Source organism: Aspergillus nidulans, chromosome IV, assembly GCF_000011425.1.
Source record: "Aspergillus nidulans FGSC A4 chromosome IV".
In the NCBI taxonomy this organism is placed as follows: Eukaryota; Fungi; Ascomycota; class Eurotiomycetes; order Eurotiales; family Aspergillaceae; genus Aspergillus; species Aspergillus nidulans.
Window position 1 is genome coordinate 26,961 of NC_066260.1, and position 26,861 is coordinate 53,821.

General features: G+C 49.0%; 10 protein-coding genes across 10 annotated transcripts, besides 1 other annotated feature; 5 read left to right on the forward strand and 5 right to left on the reverse strand.

Annotated features, from left to right (window-relative positions):
- Positions 1 to 26,861: part of a sequence feature (contig 1.128 1..280307(-1)) that runs on past both edges of the window.
- Positions 1,030 to 3,697, forward strand: ANIA_07415 (uncharacterized protein; the record flags this gene model as incomplete). Its single annotated transcript, XM_675592.1, has 8 exons — positions 1,030 to 1,077; positions 1,193 to 1,225; positions 1,373 to 1,541; positions 1,634 to 1,723; positions 2,009 to 2,674; positions 2,735 to 3,270; positions 3,523 to 3,537; positions 3,680 to 3,697. 8 exons carry the CDS (start codon positions 1,030 to 1,032, stop codon positions 3,695 to 3,697), a joined length of 1,575 nt encoding a protein of 524 aa, XP_680684.1.
- On the forward strand, positions 7,835 to 9,191 carry ANIA_07414 (uncharacterized protein; the record flags this gene model as incomplete). The annotated part of the gene is made up of 2 exons (XM_675591.1): positions 7,835 to 8,980; positions 9,180 to 9,191. 2 exons carry the CDS (start codon positions 7,835 to 7,837, stop codon positions 9,189 to 9,191), a joined length of 1,158 nt encoding a protein of 385 aa, XP_680683.1.
- On the reverse strand, positions 10,381 to 11,448 carry ANIA_07413 (protein manE; the record flags this gene model as incomplete). Its single annotated transcript, XM_675590.1, has 1 exon — positions 10,381 to 11,448. One exon carries the CDS (start codon positions 11,446 to 11,448, stop codon positions 10,381 to 10,383), a length of 1,068 nt encoding a protein of 355 aa, XP_680682.1.
- ANIA_07412 (uncharacterized protein) lies at positions 12,789 to 13,213 on the reverse strand (the record flags this gene model as incomplete). The annotated part of the gene is made up of 3 exons (XM_675589.1): positions 12,789 to 13,001; positions 13,061 to 13,118; positions 13,170 to 13,213. The coding sequence occupies 3 exons, from the start codon at positions 13,211 to 13,213 to the stop codon at positions 12,789 to 12,791; spliced, it is 315 nt and encodes a 104-aa protein (XP_680681.1).
- On the forward strand, positions 14,043 to 15,274 carry ANIA_07411 (uncharacterized protein; the record flags this gene model as incomplete). The annotated part of the gene is made up of 3 exons (XM_675588.1): positions 14,043 to 14,781; positions 15,029 to 15,167; positions 15,256 to 15,274. 3 exons carry the CDS (start codon positions 14,043 to 14,045, stop codon positions 15,272 to 15,274), a joined length of 897 nt encoding a protein of 298 aa, XP_680680.1.
- On the reverse strand, positions 15,970 to 17,052 carry ANIA_07410 (uncharacterized protein; the record flags this gene model as incomplete). Its single annotated transcript, XM_675587.1, has 5 exons — positions 15,970 to 16,017; positions 16,116 to 16,547; positions 16,686 to 16,688; positions 16,728 to 16,824; positions 16,949 to 17,052. 5 exons carry the CDS (start codon positions 17,050 to 17,052, stop codon positions 15,970 to 15,972), a joined length of 684 nt encoding a protein of 227 aa, XP_680679.1.
- Positions 18,327 to 18,496, forward strand: ANIA_11558 (uncharacterized protein; the record flags this gene model as incomplete). The annotated part of the gene is made up of 2 exons (XM_050611855.1): positions 18,327 to 18,403; positions 18,454 to 18,496. The coding sequence occupies 2 exons, from the start codon at positions 18,327 to 18,329 to the stop codon at positions 18,494 to 18,496; spliced, it is 120 nt and encodes a 39-aa protein (XP_050467834.1).
- Positions 19,110 to 19,610, reverse strand: ANIA_07409 (uncharacterized protein; the record flags this gene model as incomplete). The annotated part of the gene is made up of 1 exon (XM_675586.1): positions 19,110 to 19,610. One exon carries the CDS (start codon positions 19,608 to 19,610, stop codon positions 19,110 to 19,112), a length of 501 nt encoding a protein of 166 aa, XP_680678.1.
- Positions 20,189 to 23,118, forward strand: ANIA_07408 (uncharacterized protein; the record flags this gene model as incomplete). The annotated part of the gene is made up of 10 exons (XM_675585.1): positions 20,189 to 20,209; positions 20,320 to 20,430; positions 20,502 to 20,520; positions 20,905 to 21,022; positions 21,558 to 21,580; positions 21,999 to 22,179; positions 22,224 to 22,570; positions 22,653 to 22,841; positions 22,904 to 22,998; positions 23,035 to 23,118. The coding sequence occupies 10 exons, from the start codon at positions 20,189 to 20,191 to the stop codon at positions 23,116 to 23,118; spliced, it is 1,188 nt and encodes a 395-aa protein (XP_680677.1).
- On the reverse strand, positions 24,404 to 26,503 carry ANIA_07407 (putative carboxylesterase; the record flags this gene model as incomplete). Its single annotated transcript, XM_675584.1, has 5 exons — positions 24,404 to 25,159; positions 25,254 to 25,571; positions 25,633 to 25,955; positions 26,033 to 26,277; positions 26,409 to 26,503. 5 exons carry the CDS (start codon positions 26,501 to 26,503, stop codon positions 24,404 to 24,406), a joined length of 1,737 nt encoding a protein of 578 aa, XP_680676.1.

Below are 26,861 nucleotides of genomic sequence, written 5' to 3' on the forward strand. Positions count from 1 at the left end.
AGTTGCCGCCTCGTTGAACAGTATCAGGATAACGTTACAGATTCTTTAAGGAGGATGTAGGGAGAATTAACTGTGAGAGCAAACTGAATGGCAATAGCAATACCACCAAAGCAGCGTTTGGTCTCGAAACTTTCTTTATAAAGTTTGATGTTAATACAGTCCGGGACTGCAGTCAGTTCGCTTGCTGTTCACGGCCCAATTGCTCATGACCCACTGGTATCCTGGGTGTTTATTACTTCCTCTCAGCTATTGCATAGTCGTGGTGATAGCGCGGTTATGGACGTGAGCAACCACTATGACTAATTGCGGCTGAGGTGACTACACTACTAGCCTTGCCTGGGTCAGCCAAGGTTTGCCCTTTTTGTGGCGAGGCGACATGGCCTTGGTCATCATTGCAGGCCTTGTATGGATCCATCTTGGGGCCAGTTTTGGTTCTACCCCTATCACCTGCCTACCTTAGACTTCGGCCTGAAAAAAACCGCATCTTATTGCGCTCTGATCTTGTTTTGTGCGTTGCTCTCTGGCAGCGTATTTTGGACGAATAAGTTGATATCAGCGGTTCAACGCATTTTCCAAACCGTCAATGACCTTTGCACCCTTTTGACATGAACTAAATCGGTTTTACGTCCTTCGTATCCGAAGTAGCGCGGCTGTTCGGTGGAGCTGAGCCTCCTGCTGTTTCCGATAGCACTGATTACATCTTGCTGTGCTTTTCGTTCTCGCAATTTCGTGCACCCCGCTCTAGAACTACGGCACCGTATAGAGGTGTGTGTGCCAGTCAATATCATGTATAGCGTGGCCCTCACATTTATTATTGATCTTTGTATGTCCTCGGTCTCCGTTCTCTGGTATGACCTCATCTGACGCATTGGCCTATAAAGGCGTGTATTTGAAGCCTCCTCAGTCTAAGCGTCCTGGCCACGACGTGAGATGCGCTACAAACCTACTTCCATTACCGAGCGTGAAGAGCTGTGTCGTGTAAGTACATTCGGATCCAGCTCCCGAAACACGGAATGGTAGGAGCAAACAATGTCCCCGGAGGTAGCGTTCCGGGGGGAAAGCGCAAGGCTTCAGCGGGTAAGCAGGGTTTTGCCTTCGGCAGTGATCCTGATGCCTGATCAAGAAGGTCCTGATACTTACTCCCTAAAAGAATCTACATATTGTTTGCTGTTGACTCTGTACATTGTACAAGGGATACACATATTATATGTATCACTTGTCTAGAGTCAGTAGAGTAAACGTTGGAATACAAATCCTAGCTAGCCCCTTTCATGATTTAGGGGCAAAGCTAGGTGTCCAAGGGGGAATCAGCGGAAGGACTCAGCGTACAACTAATCACAGCTGTAACATGCTCGGTGCACTGAGATTTTAGTGTCCCGTAATCAACTCGACGGCGACGGCTGTAGATAGTTTTAGAGGCTGTAAAGCATCAAGGGGTGGATTTGGATACGTGGCTCACATTCGAGTGGGTATCTCGCGTGTGGTGGACAGCGAACTGCTGTTCGTTATGCGAGCACACGGCTTCAACCCATTTGCCTTTGGTAAGCTCAAACAACTACCATTAACAACATTTCAATTCCGTGTTGTATATGTATGAGGACATTAGGAATTACATTATCTAACCAGCCCTCAGAATGCCTCCGCGACATAGGCCTTGAAGGAGCCGTTCTCGAGCGAGCTACACGCGGCGCCGAGTACCTCTCTCCGCCGGTGCCGCAGCATGGTTGGTGAGGACTATACTAGAGTTCTGGGATTCGGTGCGCGTCCGCGAAGCATGGTACTCCATCGAAATACACTTCTATGCCGTCGACGCCAATAGGGTTCTCCATGTGTGAAAGCCAGTGCTGACACGATAGCTGGGCAGGCAACCACTACAACGATCTCGCCGTATTAGTACGTTGACATCGCCCAGTCAAACCACGAGCCGGGATCGCTTCAACTATCGTCCCAGCATGGGTTCTAGCGCGTTTCTCATGCGAATTAACCAATATCGAACGTGTCTCTACAGTCTCAAATGCCGCCGCAGACAGAGTGGTCATCTGCAGGGTCCTCGACCACACCACAGAACAAACCTATACGATACAGACGAAATACCTCTTTGGCGCAGATGGAGCGCGGAGCTACGTCGCACGCGCGCTCGACTTCAAGTTCATTACGAAGCTCAGCGGGAAAAGGGCATGCAATGTGTTCTTCCGCGCGGATTTGGACCATATCGTCCAGCACAACAATAGCAGGAGAGGAAGCCGCGTCGCAGGGCTGCACTGCATTCTCCAGCCTGACCGGTCCATATTTCCAGGTGTCGTGGCGCATCTCCGGGTCGTCCGCCCCTCGACAGAATGGGCCCTCGTCTGCTTCGGGCCAGAGGGGAGAAACCCGCTAGATGGAATGACGGTGAACAACAGTCCGGAGCTTGTCAAGCTCCTGCACGCGCTGATTGGCGACGGCTCTGTCGATATTGAAATCCTCGCATTCCACCCGTGGACGGTACGCGAGAGCGTTGCTGAAGAGTATCGCTATCCTCGCGAGAACATCTTACTCGGCGACGCAGCGCACCGCCACCCACCGGCCTTTGGCCTCGGCCTCAACACCGCATTCCAAGACGCGTACACTCTCGCGTGGAAAGTCGCGTATGTCTCCGAAGGCCTCGCAGGCCCTGAACTGCTCGGTTCATACAGTGCGGAGCGGTAACCCGTTGGCGCGGTCCTCGTGCGCGAGTCGAATAATGGGATTCAAGTACATGCGCGCATGTGGGAGGCCCTAGGCATGTCAGCTAGCACTGGAGACGAGGGCGCGAGGCAGCTTGCACGGATTGCCGAGGCGAGTCCTGAGGGTGCGGCGAGCCGCCTGAAGATCCATGAGGCACTAGGAGAGACTGAAGTCGAGTTGCAGAGTCTGGGAATTGCCTACAATCAACGGTATGATGCATCAGAGGAAATTGCTGGCCCAACACCAAAGAATGGCAGTAGCGATCATGGTGATATGAGGACCACTGCTAGACCACCGCTCGTAGGGAACCCAATAACAACCACCCAGATCAGCACGTTCCCGGGTAGCCGGCTGCCACACGCCCGACTGGACATCATGACGGGGCGCAAGGTGATTTCCACGCATTATCTGGCGAGTAAAGCGTCGTTCTGTGTTTTCTTCGGCGTTGGCGGGGAGCCGTGGCGGGAGGCTGTGGTGGACATAGGCCATTCGACGGGCAGCCGAATCAACGCGTATGGTATCGGCTATGCACTGGATTATGCAAACATTTATCGGGAATGGCAGGTAGGCGCGGTGTCGAAGAGGATGGCTGCGTTCTGATCCGGCCGAATTGGTTCCTGGCTTGGAGGACTGCGAGACCCAGCTTCGGGCGGTTCTTGACCGCATCTTGCGCCGAGACCACTATGAATATTTTCCTTTCTTGTTAAGTGATACGTCTCTCATGCAATATTGTGCCTGGGCCTGAACCTTCCCTAGCTGACTCAAGGCTGGCTGATTCAGTCAGCGCTAGTGTTCTTCCTACATATTTGTTTGTAGCTGAAGCTAGAAAGGGTATGATACTAGAAAAGTATAGTAGGCGGGCACAATGAAGACGACTAGCGATAGAATTACACTAAATTTCTCCCAACGATGGGATTTCGATGAAGGTCCCCAGATCTGTAAACCCCATTAGTGGTCATAATTCTTTCTCCAGAAAGGACGTATATACTGATCCTTGGCCCCATTCCATACCCGATGATAAATAAACTTGAGGCCAAGCGCAGCAACGGGAGAAGGGCAATTGAGCACCTGCATGAATCTTTGAATTCTTCCAGAGAATATAGAAGTGGTCACAGTTACCATGAAAGTGAGAAGACCAATCTGTATTACAATATTTGTCAGCTTAGTAGCTCTTGTCACTGATACCCAGGTAAAGTTTCCCACGTGGTCACAGCGTGTTGGAGCTCTTCACCATCAGGAATTAAAGCCACTTTCAGCCGGAAGATAAGATGCAGGCGCCAAGTATCAACTAGGTACTGCCGCAGCCGCTCTTACGCCGACAGGCCACATGACCCTCTGGGACCTTCTGGGTCGACACCGACGTTAATGCCGCTACACTCAATAAGGAAGGTTTCTCGGCCGTAGCGGCCCACTTGGTGCCACGGAGCCGATCAAGCAAAGTACCGGATCAAAGTTGTTTGGAGTTGCAGCACGATTGTTAGAGTGCTCCAGGGGTAACTAGTAGAGCCATGTATACGAACAACTGAGGACAAAGCTGGGTAGCGTGCTCAAAAAGTAACAGTCTAGAGTTGTAAAACCTCGTAGGGTATTCGTCTCGAAACAAGCCCTCGGGTCTTATCACTTCTTAACATGACGACTCCAGTCAACAGTGTATGAACATAACGGACAGTGTTTAACCTTCTCAAAGGATAGGGGTCGACTTTCCCAGAACTCTGTAAGCTCCAAGACTGGCACCACTGGGATAACGATATGTTGTCATAATTATTTTACGATCTTGGCTATGTACAAGGTTCAGCGAAGCCCTGAGGTTCCCCTCGGGTTTTTGCTTGAAATTGTCATTCTTCAAGTCATCGATATGTTCCAAAGACGTGCTAACAAGATCTCCAAGGCCTCTATCTGCGGAACTCGTAGGAATATGCGCTTCAATAGCGACGGGAAAGTCATCTGGTTCCCATCAGATCTCAAATAGCAACTGAAAACTTCTCCTTCGCTTAGGCACTGAGGTTAGGAATGCCATATTGTCACCGCTTTGATAAAAGTTGATGCTAAACAGCATTGGAGACGGTCGACCCTAGCCGCTGCTACTTATCGTAGTTGGAACCATAGAAAAAGTGAATAATGCTTTTACCCTGGGATCGTCATCTTCAAGTCGTATTTCGTTCTCTGTTACTTCCTGACGCGTCAATGAAGTTTGACACAATTTCTATAATGGCGTAGAACTCAACTTACTTCCGAGTTGTAGTTGAAAGGCTGAAACATATCTGACTGCCCACAGAAGATCAATTTGTGCACACCAAACTTCGGTCCCTGGCCACTACTGTCAAGTCAGAGAACGTTGATGCGTGAATGTATCTGGCAGAGGCATAAATGAGTGCTGTATAATGGATTTTGCAAAGTTCCAAACCTCTGGATTTCTGCAGTAAGTTCGCCTTCATTTCCGCCAGCCTCCATAGTCTCCGCCTTGATTTTCACAGTAACAGGCCGGTCGCCCCCCTTTCTGGCGCAGCAAATTAACCAAACAGAGAGAGCTGGATGCTCTTGATGCGCTGTGTGTCTCAGGTACTCAGATGAGATGTCACGACTTGGCGCAGCGGAAGAGGACCAGAGATGGTGGCTTCACCTGCTTATGAATTTTATAAGTTCTTAACTTGTCTCCTTACCAACCTTTCATTTGAGTAAGAGACAATTTGCTACTGCTGACGCTAGTTCCTAGCCATGGTATTGGAGCCCTTACTGCTCACGCTCATATTCGCCTTGGCGCTTATTAGCGCTCCCATAAAGCCTGAAGTACATACCCCGCATGTTGTCCAGATGTTAAAAGCCAATTGTGCTTTGTATAAGGGATTCGATCTTTCCCAATCAGCCGTCGTCAAGCTCTCACCGACTCCAAACCGGGCAAGGATTCAATGGGAGAAGAGTCAATTGAGAAAGAGGAGTGCCAAGGAAAGGTCTGACATCGGGCCCAAGTTGAGATCTCTCACATAGAGTCAAAGTGAAAAGGTAATAACCAGAGATATTATTCACAAGCCTCCTTATTTAACCCACTTCAAAAACCTGATTGATATTTATTCGAAGGTCAAGGCCGTCTTACGGGTCTGCTTCATCATCACTGATCTACAGAAGTGGGGTGGTAAGGTGTGAACTGATCAGAGAAGCATAAATTGATAACAGTGCGATGTTGTTGGCGCTATTGTTTCAGGCATTAAGTGCCTCTTTGAGAGGTGGCAAATGGACTTTTGTTAGCAATATAATGCTGCCTGTGTTAGGATCAGGATTGCTGTTTATGAAGGTAGGGTTGGCAAGCACTTGGGGCATGTACTTCACTTGGTGGAAGGACGCAGATGCAGCAGATCAAGGGCGGCGGCGCGGGTCGGGTGGCGGGCAGCCTATAAGGTTCAGCTAATTACCATGGTCTTCCTTAACGATATAGCCATCGAGTATACTTTCTTATGGTCAAGGCCTACCCCCGCAGGATGTTGGTATTCTGCTTTGCACTGAACTTTTCGGGTGAAGGCGGCTCACGCCATTGACAAAAATCTGACGAAATTTTGCATTGAGATTGTGATGGTTAGAGTCTTTGCGAAATAAGCCGGGCCAGGCCTCTGCTGTTGATCTATCTTTCAACGTATGGGAAAACGGGTATCAACCGAGGTACAACCTGGAACTCATCTGGCCGGCTAGACAGGTGCGCCAGTTTCTGTCCTTCTAGTGACCGATTGAGGGGCTCAACCATAATTAACCCCAAGGGCCATATAAAGTTCTGATGACAAAGTAATCTAATGTTCGGACCACCGGCCGTCTCTGGACGAGTAGCATTCGGAAGAGTCGGAAACGTCGGAAACTCAAACGCCAACCATGCTAACTGATCGTCTTAATTTCACTTAGTTAAATTGCTGGTATTGATGGAGACAAATCTAGTCCAGTCTGTGGACCCTTAAAAAGACGCGTGGCTTTCCTTGGCATGGCCTGCCGTACACCCTCGACGCAGCTCACCTAAAGTCATCATTCAGTAAAATCTGACGTATAGTGTCAGGGCCAAGCTGTCAATCTTGACAATCTGATCAAGATGACTAAAATCCTCCAAGAAGTTATACTGGAATTCTAATTCTAGCTGGAAAGTACTATGTATCTTTATTTGGTAAGCCGCTTCAACTTCGTAGCAGTTGGTAGTTAGTTTGCACCTGCATTTAGTAAGCATTTCTTCGGCTTACTCATGAGTTCCGTGGATCATTTAGCTCTCTTGTGGTTCTAATTATAAGCGTCTTAATGTTGTCCTTGCCAATAAAGTTCTGCGGAGGACCCGAAGTCTTGGGCCGCAGTATCAGGATCTGCACTTTAATCTGGCCACCAAACTCTAATTACGGACCCCTTTGATGTGTGTCTGGTATAGATCTCACGCCACAGGTGATTTGCTTTCAGCTACAAATATGAACCTTGCTCACTTACTTCTTGCCAGATTTATGCTAAGTTAATGTATTTGACCGGTCTATTTAGGTAGATATCTATTTTGGTTGCGTCATCTGGTCAAATGTGTTCCATGATTAGAGAGGATGGCCGGAATGGCCGGTACTGATAATGAATGATCGTTAGCTACCTAGAGTGTTTGGTGGCGCATGTATACTCTGGACCCTTATTTAATTGCACTGTGGCTGAGCTTCCAGCACCTACTGCAAGGACATGTGGGGCCTGTCCTGTCGGGGAGGAGGATGTTAAATGACAAGACCTTGAAGATGCAGCGGCAAAGATATAAGATAGAGCAGCATACAGTACTTAAAAGCTCCTCTGGCCGCATACATCTCCTTTAATGGCATGCACCTCTTCAGTCATCTTTTTAACAGCCGTTGTCTGTTCAGTATGTTGTCTTAATCATCACTGTCATGGCACCTTTGGACAAGAGCTGTACTCCATTTACTCCGCAAACAAAGTTATTTGGGAATAGATTTACTATGCTGTGGGTCGATCACATGGTACATCTATACATCACTAAGAACTGTCCTCACACTGGTCCCAGCATAAGAGTCCACCAGGAACCGCTAGGTAGAGGGCAAATACTCTTTAATCAATTATTCCAGTCACCTTGCGTACCACTCATTCTGCAAAACGTTGCTCAGGAAGGATGTGGTAAATGATGACTACCAAGATAGCCAACTGTCTGCACCATACACCCAGCCGCATTCATATTTGGAACAGTGACAACTTGCTCATTGATCAGCGATCACAAGAGCCTTCATTGGAGCATCATAGACCCAGGCAGGACTGCGCTTCTGGAAATGCTGCAATCCTCCAAAACGTCAAAGCCATCGGCAAGCTATTGGGTTCCCGCAGTTCGAGTATGCTTGCATGGGGGAAAGACCACGTTCCGCCGAAAAGAATGCTGTCTGAAGAGCAATGCGAGCTATCATATGTTAACGATAGTCCCCCCCTTAATGTTCCCGAGTCGTCGAACGCAACGAGCAGACAACTACCGGAAAGCCTCATGTGCGGGAACAAAATGGAACATCCTTCGAACCGGATACATTTCTCACGCAGCAATGATCGCTTGAAGGCCTGTACCTGTCCATCTCCAGAGAAAGGTCCTCTTTGTGTAGCTCCGTCAGTTGTCACAACGATCACTAGCGGTGACGTCGACTTTGCGGCTCAGAAGACAAGCCTACCTAGCAAAATTATGGAATGGGCAAGTGGGCTAGAGAAGCAGGCTACAAATATACTACAAGGACCTTACACTCTATACGTCGGCACATTTACGACAAGCCCTGATTTAAACACATCGTCAAGTGATGTTGGTCTGACAGGGGACGCTGGCGTTGACCATATCGCTACCACCTCGAACCCAAAAGAGACCGGCATGGCTATTGAGTACTCGTCTACAGTGATGACAGAGGTGGAACTCGTTCCCGGGGCTACTGAAAAGACAATCATTCGGAGCCCTACTGTTTTTCAAACATCCGATAATGACCCGAACTCTAGGGCCCCCATGATGTGCTCAACCGAGCAAGGGGACAGAGATCGCATCCACGTGCTAGAGGCAAAGAGAGATGCCCTGGCTCGCCGTAAGGCATCTATAGAGAAGGCAATATACGAGTTAGAATGGAAACCGCAGCAATGTTCCCCTTACAACGCGATTTCGAGAGAAGAGGTCAAGAAGACTACAACCAGTCTTAAATCTGAGTTGGCTGATATCACGAAAGAGGAGCACGATGTCGGGTTGACCCTTTACCGAGCGTTGAAAAGCCATGACGAATCTTCTGGTGGCAGTGGAAGTACCAGTCTGTGGGTTAGTCGAGTCACTCGTTAGACCCATCTTCATGATATATGCTGTCAGTCACTTTCCCTGTGTCACAATTCTCACCACGCACTCTCTTTTTGTTTTACCATTTATTTCCTTATTTATCATTGCATTATTTAGCCCGGTCTATCCTTCATGTTCATTTTGTCCATTTGTCACTTTTATGAATATTCTTATATTTCCATAGTCAAGGATATAATTCCTAATCTTAATTCAGTCACATCATCAAAAGGCAACATTCACCTCACTATAATTCACACCTCCCACAGTAACTACAACTGAGGCAAACAAAGCAAAAGGGAGGCATTCTCTTGAGCAAAGTCTGTTTGTCTAGCACGGCTGTGGACAAATTGCGTGAAAGTGTTACTATAAACCTTGGGATGTGTCACCGCACCCTGTTAAAATATCGTATGCCTTGTCTGGTGGGCAAAGTCAGGTATTGCTAGCACATTCTCATTCCACACTGTAGGCGTTGCCTTCCGTGACTGGACCAATAACAATTCCACCCATCAAAGCGTTGTGTGGGCAGAGACGGCGAGTCAGGCGGCCGGTCTTGCTAACACTTATTACATTGTCAGACAGAGGATGCGAAGCGGTAGAGGGAGGCAATGGTGTCAGGGCAATGCATCCTCGGCTGCTGAGCACGGTCCCGTCAGTTACCGACTCAGAAGGGTTTGCATGGCATGGGACATCCCATGGGTCGGCCACTGCTGATTGTTGATAGGGTGTAGTGCAGATGTTGATGCGATGCGAGCAGCTGCTAGTCTGTTGGCACAAAGTTGATAAAGCTCGAGGTAATGGCGACGAGTATACTGCGAAACCTATGTTGGGTAGCCTTTGACTCGACCTCGGAAGTGAACGAAGCTACCCCAACTAATGGGGCACGATGGTTATGCCAGAATATTGCTTTGTGATCTACCTACTATGTATCTGCCGCTAATTGATGACCGCAGCGTAATAGTATAGCAGGATGTCGGACGGTTGACGCGGAAGAGATGGTATACCTAAGTCTGGTAGTTAGTGCATAGCTGTACTGTTCCCCACTGCCTCGCCTGCTAATTCTAATGGGTTTGCTCAGCCGTCTCCGTCTGAAATGTGCGTCCGCCGTCAGTTCTTCGTACTGTGTGTATAACAGCTTCTCCAACTGCGGGAAGGTTATAGCTTGCTCATCGAATATTTTTGGTGCGATGATGTAAATTTTAGCTAAGATTTGAATGATTCATCATGTAATTTAACAGTCGTTAGCGACAAGATAATATTTACCGAGGCTCTCGATATAGTTCAACAGGATAATATAGAAACACAATGCTAATATAATTCATACCGCCCACGGATCCTCACACTAAACATTGACCACGATTTTTCCCCACTAAATGAACTGGGCCCGCTTACAAATTCCATCCCTGGATCTCGTCCAGCGTATAGACCAACTCAGAAGCGTAAACAGCCTTCTTAAATTCCATCGGGTTCTTCGTCTCTCCCCGAATGAAGTCCCCATTCCAGGTCACCCAGTATGCCCACTGCGCACCGTCCTCCCGCATCAGCTCCGGATCCGGAATATTACCCACCTCGCCCAGGGCAATAAGCTTGCTAAAATTGCCTGTCAGGCCTTGGAGGGCTTGGTACGCCTCCAGCTGGGAGGAGTGGTCGCCGTTGTCAGCGTACACATCCACACTAACGACATCCACATATTCATTTCCGGGATACCAAAGCGGGTCCTTCGAGTTCCACACCCAGAGCAGATTATTCAGCCCATGCTTCTTGGTCAACCGGTCGAACAGCAGCCGGTAGAGCGCCTTGCAGGGCTCGGCGCCGGTCGCCCCCCACCAAAACCAGCCACCCTCCGCTTCATGGAGAGGCCGGAAGAGAACGGGGATGTCCTTGAGCCGGGCCAGCTGCTCGGCAATGGCGTCAATGTCGCGGAGAATCAGCTTGTAATCACGTGAAGCCGGGTTCATGGCGGCGGAGAGGTTGAATGAGGTAGCCTCGGTGTAAAAATTAGACCACCACGGTTGCTCGGTGGTGTTATACGTGCCAGAAGGAGAGCCTAGAGTGAGAAGTGTCGTTAGCCTCTCGTCAGTCATCCAGTCATGGCTGAGCTCACCCCAATGCCAGCAGATAGTAATGATCCCCCCTTGCGTCGCGTATGTGATGGCATCTTCGATAGACGTGGACACGGCCCCGAACTCCACGCGTGAGGGCGAATAATCCATCAGGTCAACTCCTAGAATCACCGGCGAGAAGCCCACATTATCGGTCACCCAGTCTGCATCCTTCAATTCTTGTTGGCCCGAGAGTGTTGTGCCGTTGCCCGCACTCCGGACCAGGTGTGCCAGCAGGTTTCTCGCAGGGCGCGATGCCCTGGGATTCACTGGCTTTGTCGTTGGCGTCGCTACACCGGACCCTACGAGGCTCAGAGCAGCGGAGAATGGCAGGATCAACTGAGAAAACTTCATTGTGGATGAAGGCTCGCCCTCGCACATAGGTGTGTATTGTGGTAGGGTTTCCAAGGCGTTATCCAGTCTTTTATATGCGCCCAAGCGCCTGATAGTGGTCATCTATAGGATCGGAACTTAGTCGATGATCTCCTCCCAAGGACTACCGCATTCGGAAGAAACGACAAACAACCAAAGCGCCCAGTCCAGTCTTCCGTACGCCGAGTGCTCTGTCATCACCTGGCAGCAGGGCCGTTTCGGTAATTGTCGAGCCTCTGCTCAGGTCTCGTGTCGTCTATGCTCCAGAAAAGGTAATTCCGCAACCCACCAGGAGGCTACTGACTGCTGCGAGTGGCTATTGAGATATGGGGTCGTGCATTTACCTCAGACTATCTCCACCGGGCGTGTCGCATTTTGGTTTCACCAGGCCTGAGGTTTTCCTTGGCAGGGTCTTTCTTCGCTCCTTTGGGCACGGGGAGGTGGGACAATTCTTAGCGAGGCCGGAGAAATCGTAGAATGCCCGAGCAGAACAAGATAATTTTACGAGATGGTAGTCTGATGTTCGGCAGGTCAGAGGACACAACTTGTGCCCCCGACTGGGTTCTCGGCGATAGGTTCCGCGAGGTGGTCAAAAAAAAGGCATCTCTCCTACCAAACGCTCGATACTCACCCACGGCCCTATCGTTGCAACTGCCAATCACAGCAAGCAGCTCGCCGTAGAGCACATTGACAGCGATACCATTATTGATTTGTGAAGGATACAAGTTGGACAACGCCCTTGGAATGAGCCAATCGTCATGGAAGCAAAGTCGCCTAGACTTTGGCAACAGTTGCTGGCTTTGGCGTGATGATGGTGTTTACATCATGCCTTGAAAGTTTGGTGCTGGGAGTTCTCAGCACAAAATACGTGGTGAAATCTGATAGAAGAGTCAGAATTGTAAAGGCTTCAAACCCTACCATGTCAACCTATAAATGGCTAATCACACGACGCTTATCCCGGGCACTGGTGCCTAGATGAAGCTCTGTAATCATGTTAGCTCATATCACAGCACGTAGGACTGTGACAACCTGGACAGAAAACCATCCATAGGTTTAGCAAATGATTTAACCCAACCTAAATAACCCAAACAACCCAGGTATGCAAATCACTGCTTTGATAGGCAATAATCTCTATCCTATAAAATGCTACCCTGATTATTACTGGCCAGGGCAGGAATGAACAGGTAGCTGCTTTTCATCGTATATATAGAAGCATGTAATTTAATGCAACTTGGCGCAGAAAGAACAGAATTTCTATGCACAGGCAGAAGTATTCTAAATGTCTAGGCCATCAGATTCCCATGTGCCTCTCTTTGGCTCCTCTACCAAGCAACGCTATCTCCGGCACCGTTTTGCTTGCAATAGTAGTTCAACTCGTCACCTCCAATATGCTGGCCCTGGGACTCACAATAGTACAAGAGGTCCCGCTCACTCTTCAAAACACAGTCGGGGCATTGATCCCATTGATTACTACCGGTGTTTCGTTTCTTATAAGCCTCACAGGCCTTTTCGGTGGCCACTCTGTTATAAACTTCCTGATAAGCAGTTAGAAGTGGACCCTTCCGCCATCGGTGCTTAGATGAGTAAGGCTTACCACTCCCGAGCCAGGGGTATCGATACAGACACCCTGAATGTGAAGGTCTGCAAAGGCACTGGAAACATCAGCTCAGGAGTCAGTCTTGCCGGCTGGGCAAATGGCTTACGTAGTGGCTAGGGCAGCGATAACCAGAGGTATAGAGGCTATCATTCTGTCTTCTTTATGAAGTGTGATTCGTGGTATGAGTTGTCTTTTAGGGGTAGGCTTGCGAACGTAATGTCAACTGCTCAAACATGGAAAAGCAGCCTTTAAGAAGTCTCACAAGCAGGTCCAACCCATTGAATCAACGTAGCTCGGATGCCCTTCTTTGAGCTAGAACTGCCAAGGTTGAAAGTGCCGAAAAATCCCCATACGTCCAAGGATCTGAGAGCTTCTTTTCCAAGTCGTATGGGGTTCGCACAGGGGAGTCATGTCTTACTCGTATATAGTACCCCAACAAGTCTGAATCCTGACCGACCATTCCTGCAGCTGTTGGACGTCTAATATAGCTAGTCTTAACGAGCTGTGGCATTTATCATCCGGTAGATTCCGCTTCGGCGCGAATGGGTCTGCATAGTGGCGCCGACGGTCCACGATCTACATGATCTTCAACGGCCGGGCAATGTCAAATCTATTAATCCCGCAATCTTTTTACGTCATGTCTCGATATATTGGTATCTACAAATCAACAGCTGTTTCTCGGTGTCATGTCGGAACAATACCGGCTGTTGTTAGATGCGTTCCGAGTCTGCCATTGTGACTATTCCCTTGATTCGTATTCTTCTACCACTAGCATAGTAATGTACGCTAGATCTGCGTAGCCTAGCAAAAGTACAGGGCAATTCCCTAGCGTATCAACTGCCGGACAAAGAAGGTATTGCTGACAGATACTATATATAAAGTAATCCTCCCATGGTGTCCTCTGACATGCCATCTTTCCATTGATCAATTCACAAGCGCAGTTACTCGGTAATCAGCAATCTGCGTCGGACCTGGCACGATGAAGATACCATTGCTTTTCCTGGCCTTTCTCTGCACTCAGAGCTCGCTTGCCACTGCTCTACCCTCCGAAGCGACTGTTGGCCTTGAGAGTATCGGACACGACAAAGCTGTCCTCCTTCTACACGATGGCACGACAAAGACTATCGACAAAAAAGATTTGGGGCTCTATCTGGGTGCCGCTGCCCACTCGCCCCCCGCGGTCCCTGGATCTTTTGAGACCAACGATCATGAGTCCACCTCGTTACGACGTCTCACGAAGCGATCTGGTGCCGAATTTATCATCCCACTTCCCGACGCCGAATTTCTAGGTTGGGATATCCCGATGTCCACCATCGTCCATGCCAACCAGGCAGATGCCACCGCTGCTATGGCTCAAGGCCAGAGTATCGCAAACAGCATCTCAGTCGGCACCTCTTTCACTGCCACGGTTGAGAAATTCCTACAGATCGGCACAACTATCAACTACCAGTGGACTGAGACCGCCACGCTAACCGGCACGGTTACGATGACAATTCCGAAGAATAAATGGGGCGCGATCGTTAGCAACCCGCTGACCTTCCGCAAGAGCGGGTATGTTTTTAGCGGACAACCTGGAAGCGCGCACTATGAGTACTTCCACGCCGATTCTTTCACTCAAGATACCTATTCCTACGGCCAGAACTCACTGTCCTGGGTCAAGGGTGTGGTTACAACTTGCCTGGGTGACTCCTACCCGCTGAAGCGCTGCCTTGGCGAAGGTGAATTGAAATAGATGGCTTTCGGTGGATGTGAGAGCCGGTTTCGTTGTCTGATTATCTGGAATCTGAAGCTTGATTATGGATGTTAGGTGACGAGATACATGTGCATTTTCTCCAGCTGCCTATTGAAGAAGAATATGCGGACTTAAGTACTCTTTGACCATCACGTTAGCAAAGACCTGATGATATGAATTCCTTGTGACTTGACTTCCTTCATACAAAACGTTATAAACTGTAATGGCCCCAGCGCTCTCCCCACTTATCTCTACTGCAATTTCCGTTGCCAAGCTCAATAACCTCTGGGAAGTGTTCTTCTCATTCTCTCTACGGGCATACAAGGTTCCCCTCTCAGCTAGTGCTGAGCCAGTTCCCAAGGGGCCGAACTTGTTTGTGGCTATGTTCAGATGCCAAGATCGCCGATTGTTTGAAGCTGGAACCAGTGGCACGGAAGGTTTTGAGCTAAAAGTTTTACAGGTACCACACTGGTGGCTAATTTCTCCTCAACCTCAGACTATGACTGCGCCCGAAGTCCTCTTAAAAAAGATAGGTAAGTTCCGGGATCCACGCGGTGGGACGAGGTAGCAGTTTCTGACCCCACTATCTACGGAGCTGTCTCAACGCTCTCAGCAACAGGATTAGTCTAAGTACGGTCCACAATTGACCTTCACGCTTTGTAGCATGATGGGTAACAGCGGGCTTCGAAAGCCTCAAGGAGTCTGTGAAGCATGTTTTTTTTTTTTTATTATGCATTCCATTGGGAAAGCGGGTCATCTAACACCGCTATGTCGTTATCGGGAACTTGTCCCTCAAGCCTATGGAGTTAGACTTATTTCCAAGGATCCATTCACTGCCTCGGAGAGTTATCGAGTGAGATAACTTTATATTCTCATCTTAGAGTACACGTGATGAAATACAGAATTCTAAAAGGCTCAACACTCATTATGAAACAGTCTCTTCTTTCCCATGCACTCTTAATTCACTCGTTCCTCCACGTCTTTACTGTAGATATTCCACTGCTGCATATTGCATATCCTCGATAACCATTGCACCACCTTTCAATTAGCATGCACACACCATACGTGATTTGTCCTATTCGGGGACAGACAAGGAGACTAAGTACCGTGTACAGGCCTCAAGAAACCACAGTCATTACTCATTAGTGAAGCTGAAGAAAATTGAGTTGCGCATCTAGGTGATAGAAACCGTCCCAGACACTCTCCGCATGTACACCCGTATCTGAGGCGTTCTTTACTAAGGCCTAAAACCCCCGGTTCTGATAGCAAGGAGAGACAGGACACAGCGGTATCAGGGTACCCTCTATAGTGGTCTAGTACATTCAAGACCCTTGATCCAACTTGCTCTTGCGTTCGCGTGGTCTCTAATTTTTCCTGCAATGCTTCAGGAGGGGTGTACCCATTAATATCCCGAGCCGTCTTCAAAAAGTCCGTGTTGGGGACATTTTCTAGCAGCCACTGAGTACTCGGGGGCTTCAGCTCGCAAGCTGTTAGATGCAGAAATGTGGCTTCAGATGTAGTAACCCTATCCCAGCCAATATTGTTGTCAACATGGGTCATGAGAAAAGCTTTGAGCTCGTTGTCTCCCAAAGTAAGAGCTGCATGATGCAGCGGCAAAGTGTCACGAAGTCTCTCTAGTTTTATCTTCTCTACCTCGGTGAAAATAGCAGTTTCAGAGAGTTCTTCGTTCTCGAGACCTCCGGCTTCCTCTCTGCGGGGTTCAAAATCAGAAGTCGCACCAAGGACTTGAGACTGATGTTGGGGATCAAATGAAAACGCAAAACAGTGAGATGCTCCAATTCGACGAAAACCGCAAGCTCGCCAAAAGTAAGTAGCGCCCAATTGAGCTCGAGCCCGTATCACCCAGCGTGATTTTGCAGACTTGCATACCAACTGCGATTTGACATCAGCTGTTACTATTCCAGGACTTACCAAGGCATGTAGAGTCCAGGATCGCTCAAATGCCTCATTGGAACCGTACCTAAGATCTTGGCTTCCGCCATCTCCCTTTTCATCTTGGGAGAACTGTCTGGCTTTGTTCAGAAGTAGAGACACGATTTCTCGCCAGCCCTTTCCGACGTAGTTCAAGCGCTGCAATATGAAGCTCCTCAATGAGGAAAAGGGAACCATGATCAAGCTCGTTTCCCACACACCGGTTCCTCTTTGCACCGGATGATCTGTACTTGGCCTTGACTGACCCGTATCGATCGAAGACTTGGAAAGCCACAGCGCACATTTGCGAACTAATAGCTTCCATCTTCTCCCAGAATTCAGACGCATGCCCTCTCGATCAATATACTTGGCTAGAGCAGTGGCGACAGTTACACCATCACAGGTGCATTTAGCGAGGAATTTTTTTATCCACCTGGATTCGTCCATTCATTCATCAGTCAGGACGAGCCGCGTTTTCACCGTTCGTGCCGGGCAACCGGGGATGGTATATTCATGCTCTTCAAAATCTTGTTCACGGTCTAAATCTTCGCTCTCATCCTCCCTTTACCATTCTCCTTTCTCGGAGTCGTCAAATCCATTGAATTCAGAGTCAGCATATGTTGACTCATCGCCTTTTTAAGTTCGCCCCTGCCCGTGAAAGAGTTGTCAGTATGACCTCCACCTCTTCGAACTTGTACGATGCCTTTTGAAAGGGAAGGGGAACGCATTCTTCTGCTTCGAGGATTCTCGGACCCTTCCATTTTCTCCATATTGTTTGTCATTCTTGTGATCAACTTTGTTTCTGTTATGAACATATCATGTGACCATTATGTACACCAGGTGTACACGATGAGGCCTGACTTACGCCACGTGATATAAGCGGCCTAATAACTGACCCCTCTTCATATCGGAGTACATACAAGAGAGAAGAGATATATATAGTCAACAAGATAGAGAATCAATCGTCATATGGCATCCGATCCTTAGTAGGCTACGTCCGTGTAGTTGATACAGCTTCCTTCTGCCCTTTCCCCTTTGAGCATTCACAACAGTTTCCTGACCTTGTTTGGGAGAAGATCTTATGTTAGTGGTGAAGAATGGCAAGTGGAAGATATAAGAGAAAGAGGGGGGGCGGTGATGGGCTGACGTGGGGTATTGGTACTAATCTAATAGAAGTGCGTGAAGTTCCAACCAGTGCTGCACTGAAGGCGCGTGTGCCTCGACCATGGGTCAAAATCTGTCAGTAGCTCATGAGGCTGGTCAAATTGACATTTCTTTTGTATAGTTCTGAAGGGGATCCTACAGCGTAAAGTCAAAATCCGCGAGAGTCGGCAATACAAATCCTGGTCGCGGCATTAACCAAACGTCTTTGCAATAGCCAGTTTGTCCCATGTCCTGAACCCCAACCGCCGGGATCATAAGTAACAGGCCATCATTTTAACATGCAGTGCAAAGGAGACCACATGAAGTTTGGATTTTTGCTTGAGATAGGTGCGGTGACCAAACACCCGCCTAATACTCCTTACATTGCACATCCAAGCATAATAGGTATATCTTCAATGGATCTAAGATCAGCTACAAGGACAGATATTGGCAAAGATGCTTTGTCCAACGCCAACGCCTTTCTACGTTCTCCTTGTGTTCGCGGTATCTTCAAGCAACGCAGAAGAGGCTCTGTAAGTATGGTTTTGTAGGACTCCAACAAGTAAAACCCTAAGTCCCACAGAGGAAGCGGGAGTGTCCGTGCCGAACCGACCATCGGATTGTAAAGATCGCACTGTGCCGTCAACAGATAAAGTATCGCTGGAAGCAATCAAAATTTTGTCGGGAGATGATGCAGCTTGATATTGATGTCAAACAGTATTCACAGTGACAGTAGTCGCGAAAACATTTTAGTGACTTTAGTGAAATTGCGATGTCATGGCAGGCTGACCACGCGGAGCTGTTTACCCCATGTGCTTGGGCAAGAGGAGAATCAGTGAGATGGTAACGGAGACACTCTTCAGGCTGAAAGGAATTTTGTATGTAGGAGGCTTAAATGCTTAAAGGTAAGATTGACCGCAACTGATAATGCAGACCACCTAAGACACTTCAACGATTCCTTTTCGGCAGGCAAGGGTCTTTCTGCCTTCTTAGTCTATTATTCTTGGCATCCTAGTTGATTCAGGTGCCTTGAATCCATGCGACTTCCAGGTAATGATAGTAGGTTCAATCATCCTAGCTCGACCTCTATCAATTCCTATAACACAGAGATAGGATTTGGAGTACAAAGTAGATTTACTATATTTGACATTTCAGGTGTAAACTGATGAGCAGATGTAAGCAACAATTATGCAACAAGCGAGAAACAGATATCATCGTCAATGCAGAAAGGCCATAAATCTAACACTCAGGTCCGTTGTATCCAGGAGCCCCTGCACAAGTATCTCCGAAAGCTTCCACAACACCGTGATACTCTCCATCGCAAGTAGCATCCGTAGTTTGGTACTCGCTGTTCAGGAACTCAAGGTTGCAGTATATATCGAGACCAATACCAGAACAGAGTTGGGTCTCACATTGGCTGTGGCCGCCGCCATCTTCTCTCAATCTGTCGGCGGCACCCGTGAAATCGTCGTCGTTCCAACTCCTTCCAGACCCTGCCGAATTACTGGCCGCCAAGCACCATCCGTCGCAACAGACAGCCTGGTGAGTGACATGAAAACCATCAGGCTGGCCTAGAGACCCGCCACCGCCGCCAAATGCCCCATGCCATGTCTCGACCAGCTTATTGAACTTTGCTTCGTCAAAGGTAGGACCGATGGGGTTCTGATCACATCTAACTTCCTGTGCCAGAGTCCTGGATACAAACATGGTTGCAACCACAAGGAGAAGCGCACGGGACATTATATTTATGAGGATAAAGAATGAGCCGGAATGACAATCGCAGAAAGATGTCTGTAAATGGAAGTTTTTGAAGGCTGGCGATCGATATCGACGTTACTGTGAATATGTTTAATACGCAATTTCTCTGTCTTCGATCAGGTGATGCTGTATCTATAGAATTGATTCCGAAGAGACATGCTCTACTGGCTCCTTTTATAGGCAGAGCCGCAACCCCTATCGTCCCATAACCTGCTTCAATACATCTAGGCAGAGTCTCGTTTCGTGCCCCAACAACTTTGATACTTGCTGGGGCTGTGGAAGGTTCGCGTAGGACATCCTCAGCCCCAATGTCGATCAAGCAAGCGAGCGGGCCAGTAACAGCGCCAAAAGCGCATCAAATCCCGAGATATGGAGAGATACTCGAGATATCGAGAGTTACTTGGCATGCTTAGGTTGCGCCCCTTCCAGCACTGCCCCAGTATTAATGCTGACCCGTTTAACTAAGTTAGGTAGAGAAATTGCCGAGCAGGCTTTCTAATAGAGCAGCGGCAACTAGCAGGATAGCTCCAAACCCACAATAAATCAGCTCTAAAATCACCATGGCAAAACTTGCCTTATATGTAGCCCGATGACCCGTGTCCTCGCAACCTTGGATCGACTACGCCCGGACATGTTGCGGGATTTGCGGCCACCATATTGCCATACTTTGCCCTTCTAAGTGGAGAAATAGGGAACACCCCTAGTCGCCGAGGCATTATCCACTCTAGTTGGAGGATCGACATCAAACTCAGAGATGAGGATGCGGCTGTGGAGCCTGCAGACGACGCGATGTTTGCACTATGTATGTCTCCGCCTCTAGGCAAACTATGGATTCGCGTAATTCCTTTAAAATATCCTTTCCAGTACTTCTAGAACAAATTTGTCGTGTTCCGTAAGTTTTAGGATGAGAAGTTAACGAACTAATCTCGCAGCGAAGTGCAATATGTATCATTACTCCCGGAGTCAAAGCACAAAACTCACCTTAGCTCTGGCGCTTGTGGTCTCCTGAGTGTGGGGTCTTGTATTTTGCAATTCTACCTAAGCCCTTCCCGTCGTTGCTTGCTGGTAGTCTGCTGTTTCAGACTTTGCGAGCTATCCATGAAGTTCCATCTATGAGCTGAACTCCGTTGCCGCAGCTTCTTTCTTACAAATGATCGCCAGCAAATCGTAACAACTTAGCTCTTCAAGGGGCTAGCTCTTGCTGCCTGAATCTCGGGACGGTTATCGTAGTATAGTCTACAGGATTTCGTAAGATAGAATAACTTTCATTATGTAGGGGTTTCGAAGATGTACTTAACGCATAAAACCGAACGGAATGTTACTATCCGCGTAAAGCTTGATATCAAGATGACAATAACAGGACCACAGATCACTGTTATTCCGATGCGGGGAATGTAACATTTACTTCGCCGCCAGGATTGTGGCTGGTGGCCATTTATAACAACGTGCGTATGCCGATCTCAGCTACTCAAATCCCCAGCGCCAATATTCAACCCGCCCCTGACGCCAAACTTCCATTGACCGAGAGGCATAATGGTTTCCTTACCTAAAGTCCCTGCTTCCCACGCACCGTTCTCAATCGCCTTAACTGCGGCGACCATATCCCCCTCCAGCTAAGATCACCTCGACTTCATCATAACTGGCGGCGGAACGACAGAATTGGCCGTCGCAAACCGCCTTTCTGAAATATCCGATATCAGCGTTGTAGTAGTTGAAGCCGGTAGAGGTGAGGGCAAAACCCCAATGTCACCAGCGTCGAGGGGTTCGGTGGTAGTACGGGGCTGAACACGGCCATTTACTAGCTTTATGCGACAACGGAGCAAATGTATGCGGGTGGGAGAGTACTCGAGTATCATGCTGGGAAGGCATGGGGTGGAACAAGCACGATTAATGGTTTGTTCTTCTTTGCCATACAACTCTTACTTGTAGAGTGTCTGGGTTGACTGACGGCGGTAGGAATGACATACATCCGTGCAGAGAGCGCCCAAGTCGATGCGTGGGAGCGAGTTGGTAACAAAGGCTGGAACTGGGACAGTTTATGGCCATATTATCTAAAAAGCGAGAGGTTTGAGACACCGACAGAAGCTCAACGAGCCGCCGGAGGCTCATATAACGACTCGTACCACGGCCGAAAGGGCCCTGTCAACGTGGCTTACCAGTATGGTCCCCACAACGGCTCATTTGCGTCGTCAGTAAACCAAACGTGGCAGCAGTTAGGGGTCCCGTTGAACGAGGATGTCAATGGGGGCAGTCTGCGCGGGTTCTTTGTATAGCCGCAGACTTTGACCCGCGAAGCGAATGTTCGGGAGGAAGCCGCGAGAGCTTATTATTATCCTGTTCGGGATAGGTCGAATCTTCTTATACTCCAAGGATATGTGGATAGGATCAAGTGGGCGGAGAGCAACAGGACTAAGGCGTTGGCCGAAGGGGTGGAGTATACGGCGCCAGATGGGAGTGTCAAGACTCTATATGCTAATGAGGAGATCATTTTTTCGGCTGGATCTGTTCGGTCCTCGGCTATCCTGGAGCTCTCTGGGGTTGGGAATCCAGAGTATGTCCTTCATATTTCGTATTATTCGCACTAACTTTTAATAGGATACTTGAGGATTTTAAAATCCCCGTTAAAATCTTCCTGCCCTCTGTTGGCGAAAACGTTATCGATCAACCGAACACCTTCATAGCCTACGCTAGCAACTCCACCTTCTCTGGAATGGCCCCTTACGTGACCTATATGACAGCCTCAGACATCCTGCGTACTGAAGCAGGGACTGTCGCGGCCGAAATCGCTGCACAGCTCAAAACTTGGGCTGATCAAGTTGCAGAGGCAAGCGACAACGCGCTCTCCACCTCCGCACTTGAACACCTCTCGAATCCAGCACGATCTTATCTTTGCCCAAGACGTGCCCTGCGTCGAGATCTTAACTACAGCGCTAGGAACAAACGTCGGCTTCGCGTTCTTCACTCTTCTCCCTTTCTCGAAGGGTAGGGTTCATATTTCTTTCGCTGACCCTACTGCATATCCAGCTATCAACCCAAATTATTTAATGGCACAGTGGGACCTTATTCTACAGCGGAAGATTGCGCAGACCGTTGCCAGATTCTGGAAGACTGCTCCTGTGAGCTCGGTTGCTGGGGAGAGTGTACAGCCGCCTGGCACTGACTTACCCATCGACACTACGGAAGATGAGTGGGATGCGTGGATTTCAAGGTCGTGTAAGTCTATCCTGTCTTGTTCTGTTTCACGGTCTGCTCCGATTCTCATATCTGATAGTCAGCGCAAACCACCACTTTCTCGGTACGGCGGCAATGCTCCCTGAGGGAGCTGGGTGGCGTAGTCGATAACAACCTTATCGTCTACGGGACGGAGAATGTAAGGGTAATTGATGCTTCAATACTTTCGGCACAGGTCAGGGGTCATCTGGCAAGCACTCTGTGTGCTATTGCAGAGCGGGCGGCGGGTATTATCAAGAACAAGCTAGGTAAACAGTAATGAGACATTTATACCACATTAACAAGATATCTTCAATGTGCTTATTAGATTTTGGCGGCTTATGACAAATTCTGGAATCGCTTGGACGCTGCATCTTTGGGACCTGATACGGCGTGTTTGTTTCAGCCTGTGCTGTATAACAGTTGTCCGTTTGTTTAGTTTTAAAGTATCCTAGATCACTCTACCACGACAGAGGTCGGGACGGCCTCAGGTGCGGTCTTAGGAGCGATCTCAGAGCCATTCTCTTGATTAGATGCGACGGGAACGATTTAAGTGCCAGCAGGAGACGGCAGAATCCAGGTCGGGCAATGCTTAGTGTTTTCGTTTTCAGGAACTAAGATTTTACGGTCAGCTCCTTGAACATTTTTATTGTATCAATTATCTCATGAGAAGGTAAACATAGCGGTAACTCTTTGGTATATGCAGCAACCATTAGGTTGCATATCTTGCCACCTTTGGACTTGTGGGAGTCAGCATAATCACATACTTCCCGGATGACCCAAGTAATCCTTGGCAAATATGGCGCTACAGCTGCCAAACAAAAATTATATTGAAACAGTAACATAGGCAGTGGTTCCAATTCCCGGATACTTTATAGAGCCTTACATTTTGGCGTTAATGGCTACGGGTAGCTTAGCTGCCGTCATCGGCTAGGCTGCTTGGATATATATATATATATATATAGATACTTCAGACGAAATACTCGAAATCTGGCAGGCTACCATTCTCCGAATAAGAGATTCAGAAGAAATTGCTAGCACTAGCAGCAAGGTAGTGAAAATAGAGATTTTCCTTTGTACTTGGGTCTGAGAGCTCATTTCTGGATATGCAGATGCCACGACACTTGGACTCTTTAACATGACACAACCCGCGGGTTACCGACGTGGTGGACACAAAACCCGTGATGGGTCGATCGGGTTCGGGTGTACTCAAAACTTGCTAGTTGGGTTTTGACCTCTGACTTGTCACGGGTTTTGTCACGGTCTATGAACTTTAAAGGACGTTTCAGCTTGGAGAAGGAACGAAAGACACGGAAGAGCGAGGCTGTAACATATAGAAATATGATAAGCTTCTCCTCGGCTGTTGAATTAGGCTAGACAGGCCCATCTAGCTGTTATCAAACGGAATCTAGATTCTAGTGTAGTGAAGTTGCATATGTAGCTAGCCAACAGTGACTGTACCCATCAACCTTGAGCCGCTCACTCCCACTGCTACTCTCAGAGTACACTCAATCCTTCCACCTCTATAATGTATTCCTCATTTATCATACCCCCTTGATCCATAATCACAGCGGCACCCTCCCGGCAACCGCTCTCCACCAAGTACACCTCGCCCCCCGTCCCCCTTCCCAACTGTACGCATCGATAAGGCGAAATACATTTACAATCCCAGGTCCCTGCCTGATCCAATACTTCAAATGCTCGGTCTCTACATGCAGCTTCAAAGTACCGCCCGTGGTATTTAAATCCATCTGCCAGGGTTCGTCCAGAGAGAAGGTCGGCCACGCGAGGTTTCCCTGACAATCAGCGGGCGCCGTCGCATTCGACATGTTCGCTGTGGCCTCAGAATGGGGGATGATTGGCGTGTCGGCGATAATGAAATTGCCCCAGATTTTTTGGAACGCGTGGTTGAAGCCCGAGCTGGGTGTGTCCCGGGAGAAGTATGCGCCGAGATCGGCGCCGTGATAGGCAGGTGTGGCTGAGTACTGGTATTTCCACGCCTTGCGGCTCCCAATGCTATATGCCTCGGCGAGCCATTGCGCCGAACAGTCAAAGGATGTTTCAGCAAAGATATTAAAGACAGTTTGCTGCAAGCCCGTTGCCATTTGGGACTGATTTAGAGCTGTTGGACCTTCATCGCCAAGGGTGTCGAACCGGATACCAGAGTTTCCTGGCTCAGTCGTCTCGGTCTGGTAGACCCTGTTTAGGGCTGCCTTGTCGTGGGCGGTTAGGTGGGGGAAGGTAAGATTGATATGAGCATTGAAGGTGGTGCGGTCGACGATTGTTGGGTCGCTGAGGGGGACACCGTCGTTTGCGTTGTTCTGCAGCATATTTCTTAGTAAATCGCTGGATATTTGATGCAGCAATGTGGCATGCTGGAATGATTATGCTGGAATTCATGCACGTCAGACTCACCCCGACGAGAAGGCGCTGGCCGCTGACGTGGCCATGTAACAATTGTTGAGATGGTCGCATGGTGAGCAGCTCCCCGTCAATAACGGGCAGGAAGGCGAACCCGCCAAAGATTTTACCAGACGTTGATACCTCGCCGCTCGAATTCTGCAGTGCTTCAGTAGGAGCGTCCACCAAGCAGTCGAATGTAGTGTTGTGGTGTCCTTGTCGCAGAGCCCCCGGTCCGCAGCCGGCTAGCTCAGCGAATCGGTCATAGTGACGAGTCGGCTCAGGGTCATTGTATCTATATATGGGAGCAGACCAAGGACTTGCCGCGATGATCTTTGAGACGGCCAAGGTCAGTTGGCCAGTTGGTGACCCAGTAGCAGAAGTGTTCGCTTACGTTCTGGAATAAATGGCTCTCGCGACCCCCGTATGCGAGAGCCTGCAGCATCACAGCACCCCCGCCGGCTGACTCTCCTCCAACGGTAACGCGGCTCGGATCCCCGCCGAACTTGCTGATATGCTGCTGCACCCACTCCAAAGCGAACCGTTGGTCTAACAGTCCTGCATTAGGCCGGCCGTGTTTCTTGACCTCGTCGGATGAGAGGAAGCCAAAAGCCCCGAGGCGATACTGGATCTCGACAACGATAAATTGGTTATCATTAGTATTGATCATGGCGCTCGGATCATAAGTCGCGCCAAACAATGCATATCCACCGCCATCTAGAAGACGCGATCACGGTCATATCGTCAACCAGCCAGATCTACCACTGGAGGAAGGGGGCGGGGGTTCGCCTTACGAATCCACACTAGGACGGGAAGATCCGATGCGCCCGCAGCGGCATAGACGTTCAGGAACAAACAATCCTCGTCTCCAGGGCCCGAGTTAAAGCCGTAAGAGGGCGGGGTCCCGGCCGCACCCGACTGAGGGCACACGGGGGGCTGATCGATAGCGGAAATGGCTCCCATACCATGGGCTGGAGGCTGGACCGCTTGGGGCGGCTGCCACCGTAATTTTCCTACGGGTGCGGCGGCATACCGGATCCTACCAAGCAAATACCATGTCAGTAACCTGTTAGTAAGCAAGCAGGGAATTGCTTGGGTATTGATATTTCTGACCCTTTCCATACGTTCAGCCCAGACACCGAATCGTGGTATCCCTGGTATATCGCATACCCGAGGTTAACGATTGGACCTTGCGCGGCGACTGCTAACTGCACAAAGATGAAACTGGTAGCGGCGACGAAGAACGACCTGAGCGTCAGACGCATAGTGTGATGAGGGGTGCAGGTGGTCAGCATAGACAGGCTTTTGAGGTGAGAATGTGATTCGACCCAATGCAGAGAGCGAGTCTTTAAGTAGCATTCCAATCTGACAGAGAGGCTGCAGCCGCGCTGATTAATTGCGCTACCACCCAAAAATTTAATTAGAAAATTAGCACCTAAATGTTTCTCAGAATAAGAACCATCCAAGCCCGGGTCTGAGCTCTGGGGTCCACGTTCAGGATCCATCCATGCTTCGCTCCGGCGCCCCGGGACCGGCACTGTGGAAGGGCCAGCCGCCTAGATGGGTGATCTAAGCCCTGAATATCTAGCTGACTCGAAGGTTCTCGACCTCGAAGTCTGCTAC